At 43.0% G+C, this 15,094-nt stretch overlaps 1 protein-coding gene across 1 annotated transcript; it reads left to right on the top strand.

Moving 5' to 3' along the window:
- Nucleotides 1-1,174: 1,174 nt before the first annotated feature.
- LOC311107495 (protein Spindly-like) lies at nucleotides 1,175-13,802 on the top strand. Its single transcript, XM_084149992.1, has 12 exons — nucleotides 1,175-1,633; nucleotides 2,237-2,404; nucleotides 2,669-2,845; nucleotides 3,070-3,264; nucleotides 6,004-6,153; nucleotides 6,268-6,366; nucleotides 11,499-11,609; nucleotides 11,718-11,858; nucleotides 11,992-12,092; nucleotides 12,300-12,487; nucleotides 12,605-12,887; nucleotides 13,541-13,802. Exons 2-12 carry the CDS (start codon nucleotides 2,237-2,239, stop codon nucleotides 13,698-13,700), a joined length of 1,773 nt encoding a protein of 590 aa, XP_084006118.1. The 5' UTR covers nucleotides 1,175-1,633; the 3' UTR covers nucleotides 13,701-13,802.
- Nucleotides 13,803-15,094: the final 1,292 nt, after the last annotated feature.

Here is a 15,094-nt window from a genome sequence, read left to right as displayed (position 1 = left end):
TTATTATGTGGCAGATGTTAAATCTACAAACCGTTATAAATGGCCCATTTGCGAGATTGACTTCTCATTTCAATAGGCATAGGCTACAGACTAAAATCTGGGTTTATGATTGTAATTCAATTTTGCCATGGTTTGCTTAGCAAAAGGCAGGTAGTATATAGCCCCTGATAGGCCTACATCTCATTTCAGATAGTCTACAGTAGCCTAGTCAAGATGTAGCCAAGATGTAAACTGAACGATTTAGCAGCTCTTAGTTCAAATTAACAGACTAATTTATTCAACATGAATAGCGAGGCGATTTCGAGGTAAGAAGTACTTGTGTTTCCCAATAACCTGCTGAAATAGGCTACTGAGGATGGGGCCATAATTTCGATCACTGAATTAAATATTAATAATATGTATATGAACTGAATACGCTTGTCAACAACAGCCAGTGTTTATTTTTTAGAATTTGTTTTAACTATAGCCTAATCTGACTACTGTTACCATCATTCTAATGCGTTCTAACAACTGCTCGTCAATTACGATAGAGCTTTGATAATTTCAAATTGTATTAACTAAAAATGTCCATTAGTAATTGCAAAATAACACAAGTCTACAACAACAATAAACTGAAGTTATAGGCTATTTATTAAATTGGTTTGCCAGCTCCAGGTAGGCTACACAAGTGGCACAAATTGATTTGCAATAACTCCAGTGATATCTTCATTTCAACATATTTATCGTATCAAATGGTAGCCTACAATGGCATATACATTAATAGGCATTAATATGCTACTTGGTGGCCACTCCGGCAGCCCCCGAGACCCAAGAACTGAGCATGCATAAAGCACTTCGCTTGATACCGTTTTCTTTAAGCAAAGTCAACATTAGAATGCAGTTTAAACCAACTCTGAGCGAATTTATGTAATGCGCTCTAGCGAGCCCAAAGTCGTTTTCCAGTGCTTTGTCTCCATTATTTATTGATGTGCATATTCATATGTTTTATTGAAAAAGTGTTTGAAACAGGTGTCTCCATAATGACAATCTAAATAGCCTACCTACAACAAAAGATGTCAAGACGTGCGCGCGTGCTGCTCGCTCTCCCTCTCGTTCACCTGACTCAGCCAATATCTGTAGTGCTCTCTCAACGCACGCACACACACAGACAGACACACACACTTCCGGCTCTCCCACTCACTCAGCAACAACCTGCATCACTGCCTGACACTCAGCAGCAGGTCACATTGAAATATATATATTTTTAAGAGATATGGCATGGCGGCAGCGGTGCAACTTACAAATAGCACAAAAACCTGCAACCCGCGATCAATACATTTTCACCCGCGACATCGTTTTCAAAGTAGACCAATTTGGTTGGAAAACAGCGGACATTGCAACACTGTTTAGAGGGAAAATTGGTCACCACCCACTTGTAGAAAGGCAGACCAACAGACAGCTCACTATCTCTCGCGATATTTGGCTGGGCAGCAAAGTCTAAACGGGTGCCTTGGATGTCCCAACTCTGATGTCACCTCATTGAACAGTCATTGGGCTGCAGCAGAATTCAAATCGTCTTGTGTGCGCGGTCTATAAAACAACAAAGATTTTAGGTGTGGTGGTTCGGTTCCCTTTTTGACTGCTTGTTGGCAAGGTATGCTTACTAGCTAGCTAAACATGAAAAGTAATTTTACAATAGCTTGCCAGTTATCCTCTTATGGTCACATTTCCGAGGGTAACTGTCTTTGTGCAATCAACAGTTAGCTTGCAACTTACGTTATCTAGCTAGCTAGCTAGTACTATGTCGTGCAAGTTTAGTTAACGTACTTTAGCTAGCTAGCTACAGTAGCTAACTCATATCAGGAGGAAAAAGCTTGCTAATGTTAGTGTTGTTTATCAGTGGTATGCAGTATTGTTCACTAGCAAAAGCAAGCATACAACGTTGCGTGTATACAATCGTTTCATCCCGTTTCGTTGTGGAACAGTAGTTAGTTACATTCTTTATCCATTGTTTTCAACTAGGTTTAGCTCAGGGTTTATTCCATCATTAGGCCAATATCTATATTTGTCAATATTATTTGTTGTGTTCATTTAATCAGATATGATAATCACAGAATAGCCCACATTCTTTACATAATTGAACAACTATCCCACCTTACCCCATATGAACCATCGCTGAAGTTAAATGGGTGTCCCACAATTTCAATAAGTGCTGCTGTTAAGTTTCTCTCTTTTTACATCACCTCAATTGTGAAAGATGTCTACTTCAGGAGAAGATGAGATCCAGCGACTACAACGCAAGTTGAAAGAAGCAGACGATGCGCTGCAGAAGGCAGGCCAATATGGCCTTCAGCTGCTGGATGGGCAGCTGGATCTGCAGAACAAACTGGAGGAGCAGCGGATAGAGATGACCAACGCTGTGGAGGTGATCGTTCACACTGGCCAATGACTGACATCTCTAAAGACTGCTGTCTTCTTGACAGTTGATGAATAGGCTATGACAGTAGCAGTATAACGCATTACAAAATAAGACAACTGCTGTCCATAACAACTATTAATCATCCTTATATTTCATGTCATGAATCTTGTTACAACTGATATTACAGTAATGTTGAACAGTGTTTGGATGGGAACACAGATGGAGTGGGTTGTTGTTGGAGTTATGAATCTCCTGTGTGTCTATTCTCAGGCCCTGGAGCAGGATAAATACTCCCTGCAGCGGGAAGTGGAGCTGAAAAGCCGTGTGCTGGACAGCCTGCGCTCCGACTACGACTCGGTCAAGAGCCAACAGAGGCTGCAGTGGGAGCAACAGGAATCCCAGCTGGAGAGGAACCACGCTATGGAGCTCAATGAGTGCAAGAAAAAGGTTGGGGAGCCATTGATGTGGTTTGGGTTACCTGTACACCATTGGCTGTATTTGGGGGAATGCTGAATCTAGACTTTTTTTGTGTGGAATTATACACACTGAAATCATCTCTACTAATGACATACTTAATCAGGAGTTGTTGCCTTTGAGGCAATACTTATTTCTTGACAATGCTTTGTGTGCCCAGTCAGTGTAGTGAATGTGATGTCTGTGTTTGGCCGTAGATGGAGAGAATGAGAGCTGAACTGGATGAGGCGCAGCTCAGTGAGAAGCAGCTGAAGCATAAACTGGAGCTTCAGACAGTGACCCTGAGCAACAAGATGGAGGAGCTGCGATCGGTCACAGAGCAGACTCATGAAACCCTGTCCACCGAGATGATGGAGTTGCAGGTGGAGAGGATGGAGCTGGAGGCTGCTAAGGTGAGTACCCTACCACACTGTCTGTAAAAACTTAATCTCAGGAACCCAGAACTAAAATATTGTGTCAGATGCTCAATTAAGTTCTGGAGGTGCACTACCAGTCAAAAGTTTGGACACACCTACTCATTCAAGGGTTTTTCTTTATTTTTTACAATTTTTTTAAATTGGAGAATAATAGTGAAGACATCAAAACTATGAAATAACACATATGGAATCATGTAGTAACCAAAAAAGTTTTAAACTAATCAAAATATATTTTATATTTGAGATTCTTCAAATAGCCGACCTTTGCCTTGATGACAGCTTTGCACACTCTTGGCATTCTCTCAACCAGCTTCATGAGGTATTCACCTGGAATGCATTTAAATTAACAGGTGTGCCTTCTTAAAAGTTAATTTGTAGAATTTCTTTACCACTTAATGCGTTTGAGCCAATCAGTTGTGTTGTGACAAGGTAAGGGGTGTATACAGAAGATGGACATATTTGGTATAAGACCAAGTCCATATTATGGCAAGAACAGCTCAAATAAGCAAAGAGAAACGACAGTCCATTATTACTTTAAGACATGAAGCTCAGTCAATCCGGAACATTTCAAGAACTTTTAAAGTTTCTTCAAGTGCAGTCGCAAAAACCATCAAGCGCTATTATGAAACGGGCTCTCATGAGGACCGCCACAGGAATGGAAGACCCAGAGTTACCTCTGCTGCAGAGGTTACGTTCATTAGAGTTACTAGCCTCAGAAATTGCAGCCCAAATAAATGCTTCACAGAGTTCAAGTCACAGACATATCTCAACATCAACTGTTCAGAGGGGACTGTGTGAATCAGGCCTTCATGGTCGAATTGCTGCAAAGAAGCCACTACTAAAGGACACCAATAAGAAGAAGAGACCTGCTTGGGCCAAGAAACACGAGCAATGAACATTAGACCGGTGGAAATTTGTCCTTTGGTCTGGAGTCCAAATTTGAGATTTTTGGTTCCAACCGCCGTGTCTTTGTGAGATGCTGTGTGGGTGAACGGATGATCGCCGCATGTTTATTTCCCACCGTAAAGCATGGAGGAGGCGTTGTTATGGCGTGGGGGTGCTTTGCTGGTGACACTGTCTGATTTATTTCGAGTTCAAGGCACACTTAACCAGCATGGCTCCCACAGCATTCTGCAGCGATACGCCAGCCCATCTGGTTTGGGCTTAGTGGGACTATCATTTGTTTTTCAACACGACAATGACCCAACACACCTCCAGGCTGTATAAGGGCTATTTGACCAAGAAGGAGAGTAATGGAGTGCTGCATCAGATGACCTGGCCTGGTTTGGGATGAGTCGGACAGCATAGTGAAGGAAAAGCAGCCAACAAGTGCTCAGCGTATGTGGGAACTCCTTCAAGACTGTTGGAAAAGCATTCCAGGTGAAGCTGGTTGAGAGAATGCCAAGAGTGTGCAAAGCTGTCATCAAGGCAAAGGGTGGCTATTTGAAGAATCGCAAATATAACATATATTTTGATTTGTTTAACACTTTTTTTGGTTACTACATGATTCCATTTGTGTTATTTAATAGTTTTGATGTCTTCACTATTATTCTACAATGTAGAAAATTAGTAAAAATATAGAAAAACCTTTGAATGAGTAGGTGTGTCCAAACTTTTGACTGGTACTGTAGATATATGAGAAGATACTACCGAGACTAGCAAAGTCTCCATCCCCCTAAACGGAAGTTTTGGGTAAGTCTATTGGCCAAATGTCCCCTCTCTTCCGAAATTTCAAAGATGCAAACTTCTGCGAAATTGTGATTTTGGCAAATTATCATTAACGAAACAATCTCTCAAGCACAAGCCCACTTGCTAATGAGTAGCCAGCCAATCTCTATAGGAGTCTTTATATTTCAAGTTTAGCCAACTTGGATCTATTTGCCAATCAACAAGGCAGGGCAGTTGAATTGTTATGAACACTGAATCAATGTTCATTGATACTCCCGTTTTAGTAGTGTCTGCTCTGTGCGCAACTTGAGCAGTTGAGAAATAAAAAGGGTATCAATAGGAAGGATAACTTCTCCTCTATTACAGTGAAATAATCTCAAAGTGTTTCAGTGTCCATATGACCGATTCTGTTTGACCAAAGCTTAAATGCAAATAGCAAGTTGAAACCGCTTGTCAGAGAGGAAGAAGTGATCTCATCTTTGTGTGAGTGGCAGGGGAGGGGCTTTGAGTGTGTGTGTGTAAACCGAGAGGAAGAGGCAAAGCGAGAGGTTTCACTCTCACCAAAATTATCCCAATGCATTTCTATGGGTTAATTGTGGACCTAAGTTTGTCGCCAGCCTTCCCCACTTTGGGACAACGATTCCCATTGTTAGGGCGGAGCCATGAGCATCTCATCATGATATACAGATCTCTGGTGTACATGGGAACACAACACAGAAGGAGCGAAGGAGATGAGACCAAAAAGACAACGAGAACAAGTAGACAAAAAACGCTCATATTTTATATGTAAAAAATTAAACACTTGATTCTTGCGATACAGGCATTTGGAATATTGCGCAAAAACATAAATCCTAATTAGTTCTATATAATGCCCAGCCCTACTACGATTCCATCCGATGTTACATGCATCTGTACGAGAGATTAGTAAAGGCCCATAAAGACTCGGGATAACCATAAAAATGCTTTGTTTACTTTTAACTGATTCTAAATATCAGTTAATTGCATGTGGTACAGTATAGGCAGCCATTTTAATGTTTCTCCACTCAGGCCACCTTGGAGCTGGCACTTCAGGAGGCCCAGTACAAAGAGCAGCAGCTGGAGCTGACCAACACAAACCTTCAACGTCAACTGGAGCGAATCAGTGAGGAGAAAGAAGAGCGTGAGAGAGAAGCGGTCTCCTGCTTCAACGCCTTGGAGGTAAAGATCATAATCTTCAGCAGTTTAGGATTGTGTGTATCATGAATACATTGCACTACATTCGTAGTCATTCATGCGAATGAAACTAATGTCTTTCCTTTTTGCCTGCTTTAGAAAGCCAGAGAGGCCAACCAAGATCTCCAGATTCAGCTGGATCAGTTATTGCAACAGGCACAAGATCCCAACAGCAAGGGAAATTCTTTATTTGGAGAGGTAGGTACTACATTGCCATCTGTCTCCGTAGCATCTTTGAATGTATTTCAAGTTTCAAAGTTTTCGCCACGTGCACAGGATACAACGGGTGTAAAACAGTACAGTGAAATTCTTACCTTGAAAACTCTTTCCCAACAATACAGTAATAATAATATAGATCATAATAAAAAATTAAGTAAAAAATAAAATTACGAATAAAAACCTCACAAGGACTACGGTGAGAGTTAAAGAAAATGAGAATGCAAGTATATATACAGTAGGTCAGTGTCAGTACCTTTTTAATGTGCTGGAGAGGTTGAGGTGGGTTTATACATAAAAAGTGACTGGTAGTAGGATTTACATGTAAACGATTTGTAACTCGCTTTGGATAAGAGCGTCTGCTAAATGACTTAAATGTAAACAGGGATGGAAAAGTGACTGGTTGCAGGAATATATAAATAATTATGGTTACAGTATATACTAGTGGTAATATATATATATATACAGTGGGGAGAACAAGTATTTGATACACTGCCAATTTCGCAGGTTTTCCTACTTACAAAGCATGTAGAGGTCTGTAATTGTTATCATAGGTACACTTCAACTGTGAGAGACGGAATCTAAAACAAAAATCCAGAAAATCACATTGTATGATTTTTAAGTAATTAATTTGCATTTTATTGCATGACATAAGTATTTGATACATCAGAAAAGCAGAACTTAATATTTGGTACAGAAACCTTTGTTTGCAATTACAGAGATCATACGTTTCCTGTAGGTCTTGTCCAGGTTTGCACACACTGCAGCAGGGATTTTGGCCCATTCCTCCATACAGACCTTCTCCAGATCCTTCAGGTTTCGGGGCTGACGCTGGGCAATACGGACTTTCAGCTCCCTCCAAATATTTTCTATTGGGTTCAGGTCTGGAGACTGGCTAGGCCACTCCAGGACCTTGAGATGCTTCTTACGGAGCCACTCCTTAGTTGCCCTGGCTGTGTGTTTCGGGACGTTGTCATGCTGGAAGACCCAGCCACGACCCATCTTCAATGCTCTTACTGAGGGAAGGAGGTTGTTGGCCAAGATCTCGCGATACATGGCCCCATCCATCCTCCCCTCAATACGGTGCAGTCGTCCTGTCCCCTTTTCAGAAAAGCATCCCCAAAGAATGATGTTTCCACCTCCATGCTTCACGGTTGGGATGGTGTTCTTGGGGTTGTACTCATCCTTCTTCCTCCAAACACGGCGAGTGGAGTTTAGACCAAAAAGCTATATTTTTGTCTCATCAGACCACATGACCATCTCCCATTCCTCCTCTGGATCATCCAGATGGTCATTGGCAAACTTCAGATGGGCCTGGACATGCGCTGGCTTGAGCAGGGGGACCTTGCGTGCGCTGCAGGATTTTAATCCATGACGGCGTAGTGTGTTACTAATGGTTTTCTTTGAGACTGTGGTCCCAGCTCTCTTCAGGTCATTGCTCAGGTCCTGCCGTGTAGTTCTGGGCTGATCCCTCACCTTCCTCATGATCATTGATGCCCCACGAGGTGAGATCTTGCATGGAGCCCCAGTCCGAGGGTGGTTGACCGTCATCTTGAACTTCTTCCATTTTCTAATAATTGCGCCAACAGTTGTTGCCTTCTCACCAAGCTGCTTGCCTATTGTCCTGTAGCCCATCCCAGCCTTGTGCAGGTCTACAATTTTATCCCTGATGTCCTTACACAGCTCTCTGGTCTTGGCCATTGTGGAGAGGTTGGAGTCTGTTTTATTGAGAGTGGACAGGTGTCTTTTATACAGGTAATGAGTTCAAACAGGTGCAGTTAATACAGGTAATGAGTGGAGAACAGGAGGGCTTCTTAAAGAAAAACTAACAGGTCTGTGAGAGCCGGAATTCTTACTGGTTGGTAGGTGATCAAATACTTATGTCATGCAATAAAATGCAAATTAATTACTTAAAAATCATACAATGTGATTTTCTGGATTTTTGTTTTAGATTCCGTCTCTCACAGTTAAAGTGTACCTATGATAAAAATTACAGACCTCTACATGCTTTGTAAGTAGGAAAACCTGCAAAATCGGCAGTGTATCAAATACTTGTTCTCCCCACTGTATATGTGTAAACAGGAATACAATACAGCAGTGAAATGCTTACTTACAAGCCCATAACCAAGTTTTAAGAAAGAACACCAAAAAAAATCACACAAATAAAATAAGAAATAAAAGTAACAAAGAATTATTAAGCAGAAAAAATAACAATAGCCAGGCTATATACAATGTGCGGGGGCACCGGTTAGTCAAGGTAATTTGGGTAATATGTAGGTAGAGTTATTAAAGTGACTATGCATAGATAATAAACAGAGAGTAGCAGCAGCGTAAGGGGGGGGGGGGGGGGGACAATGTAAATAGTCTGGGTAGCCATTTGATTAGATGTTCAGGAGTCTTATGGCTTGGGGGTAGAAGCTGTTTAGAAGCCTCTTGGACCTAGACTTGGTGCTCCGGTACCGCTTGCTGTGCCGTAGCAGAGAGAACAGTCTATGACTAGGGTGGCTGGAGTCTTTGACCATTTTTTGGGCCGTACGCACTACCCTCTGTAGTGCCTTGCGGTCGGAGGCCGAGCAGTTGCCATACCAGGCAGTAATGCAACCAGTCAGGATGCTCTCGATGGTGCAGCTGTAGAACCTTTTGAGGATCTGAGGACCCATGCCAAATATTTTCAGTCTCCTTAGGGGGAATAGATTTTGTCGTGCCCTCTTCACGACTGTCTTGGTGTGCTTGGACCATGTAGACACCAAGGAACTTGAAGCTCTCAACCTGCTCCACTACAGCCCCGTCGATGAGAATGGGGTTGTGCTCAGTCCTCTTCTTTTTCCTGTAGTCCACAATCATCTCCTTTGTCTTGATCACGTTGAGGGAGAGGTTGTTGTCCTGGCACCACATGGCCAGGTCTCTGACCACCTCCCTATAGGCTGTCTCGTCGGTGTTCAGGCCTACCACTGTTGTGTCATCGACAAACCTAATGATGGTGTTGGGGTCGTGCCTGGCTATGCAGTCATGAGTGAACAGGGAGTACAGGAGGGGACTGAGCACGCACCCCTGAGGGGCCCCCGTTGAGGATCAGCGTGGCGGATGTGTTGTTACCTACCCTTAACACCTGGGGGCGGCCCGTCAGGAACTCAAGGATCCAGTTGCAGAGGGAGGTGTTTGGTCCCAGGGTCCATAGCTTAGTGATGAGCTTTGAGGGCACTATGGTGTTGAACGCTGAGCTGTAGTCAATTAATAGCATTCTCACATAGGTGTTCCTTTTGTCCAGGTGGGAAAGGGCAGTGTGGAGTGCGATAGAGATTGCATCATCTGTGGATCTGTTGGGGCGGTATGCAAATTGGAGTTATTGATGAAGCCAGTGACTGTTGTGGTGTACTCAATGCCATCGGAAGAATCCCAGAACATATTCCAGTCTGTGCTAGCAAAACAGTCCTGTAGCTTAGCATCTGCTTCATCTGACCACTTTGTTAATTGACAGAGTCACTGGTGCATCCTGCTTTAGTTTTTGCTTGTAAACAGGAATCAGGAGGATAGAATTATGGTCAGATTTGCCAAATGGAGGGCGAGGGAGAGCTTTGTACGCTTCTCTGTGTGTGGAGTAAAGGTGGTCTAGAGTTTTTTTTTTTTTTTTCCTCTGGTTGCACATTTAACATGCTAGTAGAAATGAGGTAAAACAGATTTAAGTTTCCCTGCATTAAAGTCCCTGGCCACGAGGAGCGCCGCCTCAGGATGAGTGTTTTCCTGTTTGCTTATGGCCATATACAGTTCATTGAGTGCAGTCTTAGTGCCAGTATCTGTTTGTGGTGGTAAATAGAAAGCTACGAAGAATATAGATAAACTCTCTTGGTAGATAGTGTGGTCTACAGTTTATCATGAGGTACTCTACCTCAGGCGAGCAAAACCTCGAGACTTCCTTAGATATCGTGCACCAGCTGTTGTTTACAAATATACATAGACCGCCACCCCTTGACTTACCAGAGGCTGCTGTTCTATCCTGCCGATACAGTGTATAACCCGCCAGCTGTATGTTATTCATGTCTTCGTTCAGCCACGACTCAGTGAAACATAAGATATTACCGTTTTTAATGTCCCGTTGGTAGGATATACGTGCTTGTAGTTCGTCCACTTTATTATCAAGCGATTGTAAGTTGGCCAATAGTATCGACGGCAAAGGCAGATTAGCCACTCATCACCGGCTCCTTACCAAGCACCCCGATCTCCTTCCGCGATATCTCCTTTTCTTTCTACTGCGAATGATGGGGATGAGGACCCTGTCGGGTGTCTGGAGCAAATCCCTCTCGTCCGACTCATTAAATAATAATTATTTGTCCAGTTCAAGGTGAGTAATCACTGTTCTCATGTCCAGAAGCTCTTTTTGGTCGTCATAAGAGACGATAGCAGCAACATTATGTACAAAATAAGTAACAAACAATGCGGAAAAAACACACAAAATAGCACAGTTGGTTAAGAGTCAATAATCAATGGACATCAGCGTAATGGAGTAATACATCTAATCAATAATCATTTTAGCAGCAGTGTAGGTTGTCTGAGTGGGTAGAGACCTGTGGATAGTCTGAGAGGGAGAGTAGTAGTTGTTAGCCATTTAACAGTCTTATGGCCAGAGGATAGAAGCTTTTTAGGAGTCTGTTTGTCTGAGCCTTGATGCACCGGTACCGCCTGCCGATACTAAGAACAGTCCATGTTCGGGCCATTCTCAGACACCGCCTGGCATGTACATCCTGGATGGCTGGGAGCTCACCCCCAGTGATGCGCTGGGCCATCCGCAACACCCTCTGTAGGGCTTTCCGGTTGAGAACAGTGCAGTTGCCATACCAAACGGTGATACAACCAGTCAGGATGCTGTCAATGGTGCAGCTGTAAAAGTTCCCGAGGATCTGAGGGGCCATGCCAAATGGTTTCAGCCTCCCGAGGGAGAAGAGGCGTTGCCGTGCCTTCTTCACAACTGTTCTGTTGTCAGAGGACCACGTTATGTCCTCAGTGATGTGGACACCGAGGAGCTTGAAGCTCTTGACCCTCTCCACTGCGGCCCTGTGGATGGAGGTGTGCACCCTCATCCCCATTCTGTGTTAAAGAGCCTCTTGATTTATTTTTAGCTTGAGGACAAACGAGCAGAGATGGAGAGACAACTGATCAGTATGAAAGTACAGCACCAATCCCTTCAGAAGCAGCATGCCTTCTCCAAACAACAGCTCCATCGTATGAAGGTACGATAAAATAAAATAAAGTCCTTGTATGTTTTTACTGAATCACCTAATTTCAATGTGAGACTTGGGATTCATTCATGTGCGTTTCCCTCTTGCTTGATCCTCCAGGTTCAGATAGCAACACTCATGCAACTGCAAGGCTCTAGGGCAGACCCTGCCCAGCTGGAGCGCCTGCAGTCCATGCTCTCAGAGAAGAACAGTGAGATACAAGCCCTCATGATCAAACTACAGCGCCTGGAGAAAGTGGAGGTAAAGTCCTCTTGTTTGTCGTCATTTCAACTAAAATCCAAAACACTACAACATGTTATAGGGCAACAGATTCACACAGTATGAACTGAATGTTGTGCAGTTGTCTCAATTGTTGGTTACTGTGTCTATGCAGATGACATTGAAGGCACAGCCCTCTGCAGCACCAGTGGAAACAGACGGTGGTGATGGGACCTACTACACTGACCTTCTGAAAATGCAACTTTCAAACTCTGCGTGAGTTATCGCTTGATTTAGGGCACAGTTAGTATTTACATCCTGGGTGGGTGATGACCTTCAGTTTGCCCATAAGCATTCCACATTTAAAGTTTGGCTTACAAATGTTGAGATTAACCAAATTGGATCTGTCGTACCTGCATCAGTGTTTTGATGTGTGTGTGTGTGTGTGTGTGTGTGTGTGTGTGTGTGTGTGTGTGTGTGTAGGAAGGATGCAGAGCGACTGGGGGATGAGTTGTCCATGCAAAGAATGAAGTCACTCTCTGAGAGCCAGAGAGCACTGGAGCTGGAGAGGAAGCTGTTCAGTGCAGAGAGGGCCCACAAACAGAGCCAGAGTGACAACATCAAGCTGCAAGTCAAAGTGGAAGAGCTCAGGTTGAAATATGAGCCCAATGGTAAATTAGCCTATATAGTGACATTCACTTGAACACAGTTGCAGTGATAATTTACATATTTAAAAAAAGGTGACATTAGGTAAGAGGGATTAAATCAATGTTATGTTGTGTCTTTAGAGGTGAATAAAAAGCTTATTCAGAAGCGCAAGCGCGAGAAGCTCCCTGTAGACATTCCTAGCGACATCCCAGAGGTGAAGAAAGAGGACCCCATGGTGCTGGAGCTCCCCAAGCACATGAAAGAGGAAATGGAAGCAGAGGAACACCCTTTTACAGAGGAGAGGCTCACCGTTACCCCTCTGCAGCCCCCCAACAACCCGAAGCCTAACTCTGCCTTGCCCCAAGACAGCAAGTGTGTGCGTATCTGCGAGGAGCCCCCAATCATTATCCCCAACCCCCCCAGGTCAGTTTCCCCATGGTCCTGCAGACTCCTGTCTCTCCTTTCCACTGTGTCAACTTCGGTTTCTTGGTCGTCTTCCTCTTCCTGGGCTTTATTCGGGCTCTCACCACTAGTCCACCATTGCTTACCATTCCCCTGCCTTTTAGGAGGGCTGTCACAGGGAAGTCTTAATTGATTTGCACTATTTTGCCTTTGACTTCCTATCTGTTTATAAGTATTATACTTTCTGGGACATTTTTCCTACGAAGCTGACTGCCTGGATCAAGGCTAGAATTGCTATTAGGTGAACACAGTTGTAACTTACTGTATATGCTGTACCATGAGTCAGTGTGTTACTTGATCTTCCTTTGCATGTATTTGATGCATGTAATTTAGGTACTAACAATGGTTTACAGTCTGCTGCCAGTAGGAACAGTTTCAACTACGTTAATCCTTGTCTCTGCACTTTTTGAACTTAATAAAACATGTAGAATTAAACAGTTTACCTTCAATCTAAACAGGTTGATTGAATGGTGTACCACGTAGGTCTAGCCCATTTCTTTGTAAATTAATCCTTTATATTTTACTAGAAATGATGACGACAGGGTTGTAAACCTCATCTGTATGGCTTTGGATTTGACAACACCTTTATACAAATGGAATGGTTTGTCTTTTAGGTCTCCCTCTGCTGACTGTAAAATAATGACTGAGGAGCTGGAGATTAAGAAGGAAGGTGAAGAAGAGAACAGAAGAGATGAAAAGAAAAGGCTAAAATCTCAAGAAGTCATACATGTTACCTCGCAGAAAACACTGGAAAACCAGTGTGCTCAGCAGTAGACTATGAAGTCTACACTTTATATTCCTTTAATAAAATACTAACATTAGAGTATATATTTTAAAATGTTGTCAATACATTAATAAAATGAAGGCAAAATATGGATTTCAGTCTCTGATAAATTATTTTATATTTTAATAGTGTTTAAATTACACATTTGGTCAGTAGATATGCCTTATAACTCCCTATCTAATATAAAAGCACATTCAATTGGCATTTGGGAGTCTTTTTGAATTGTATCAAATTAGTCTGCTGTTTTGTTGTTTAGAATATTAGCCCATGGGCCAGAGTGCCAAATTCCACATTGGTCCACTCTGGGGTGGCGAAGTCTAATGATTTTCTATAAGGTCCATGTCTGTGGGTTATATTTTGGTATGATAACCGCTTATCAGAGGTAGCTAAATGTGGTTATTAATGGTATGATGGTATGAAATGTTATAAGATGGCAATCTTCTCAAAACAAGTGGCGCAGTGGTCTAAGGCACTGCATCGCAGTGCTAGCTGTGCCACTAGAGATCCTGGTTCAAATCCAGGCTCTGTCGTAGCCGGCCGCGACCGGGAGACCTGCTGGGTGGTGCACAATTGGCCCAGGGTAGGGGAGGGAATGGCCGGCAGGGGTGTAGCTCAGTTGGTAGAGCATGGCGTTTGCAACGCCAGGGTTGTGGGTTTGATTCCCACGGAGGCCAGTATTAAAAAAAATAAAAATTATGCACTAACTGTAAGTCGCTCTGGATAAGAGCGTCTGCTAAATGATTAAAATGTAAATGTATTGATGTGTTATTAACTTCAATATACAACACACCAGAAGGTATGGAAAAATTTAAATGGTAATTACATCTTAATGGGCCCACTGGGGGAGTCCAAGGTCATATACAGGTATGCATTTTATGGGTATAGTCTGGTACAGTTGTCTGTTCATGCAATGATGTGAAACCATAGAGATGGAGGACTCTAGTGCCCAAAAGCCAGTTTTAGCATGGGCAGCGCCATTGAAGACTTTCACTATTTTGACATAGTCAAATGGGTGGGACTTCCTATCGGTTAAGGACAGATCACATAATTCTATCTAGGTCAGCAGGTGGGATCAGCCAATTAATTATATTTGAGGAAACATTCCCTAACTGCAGGTGGCAGTAAATCACAACTTTGCCTTTATACATGTTCAAACACACTCACTAGGTGGCAGTGTGCACCCTTTCAGTTTGTTTGCCAACGCATAGAAGTAGTAGAAGAAAATGGACTACTAAAAATTATAGCGTTAGAGGACTCTAGATAAGGGTGGGGTGAAGGGAAGTAGTTTTGGCATGGACATTGCCATCAAGGGCAACCACAATTTTAAAGTAGTCAACTGGGTGAGACTTCCTATGGGTTAGGGACAGATCACATGATTCCATCC

The sequence above is a fragment of the Coregonus lavaretus genome (assembly GCF_964263955.1).
Source record: "Coregonus lavaretus genome assembly, chromosome: 32".
Classification (NCBI taxonomy): Eukaryota; Metazoa; Chordata; class Actinopteri; order Salmoniformes; family Salmonidae; genus Coregonus; species Coregonus lavaretus.
Note: the sequence above shows the minus strand (reverse complement) of the source record. Positions and strands in the feature narration are given on the sequence as shown.

Coding starts and splice junctions, on each gene's coding strand:
- LOC311107495 (XM_084149992.1), top strand. CDS start 2,237: ATGTCTACTTCAGGAGAAGATGAGATCCAGCGACTACAACGCAAGTTG. Junction 11,859..11,991: donor AGCGCCTGGAGAAAGTGGAG/GTAAAGTCCTCT, acceptor GTGTCTATGCAG/ATGACATTGAAGGCACAGCC. Junction 12,888..13,540: donor ATTATCCCCAACCCCCCCAG/GTCAGTTTCCCC, acceptor TTTGTCTTTTAG/GTCTCCCTCTGCTGACTGTA.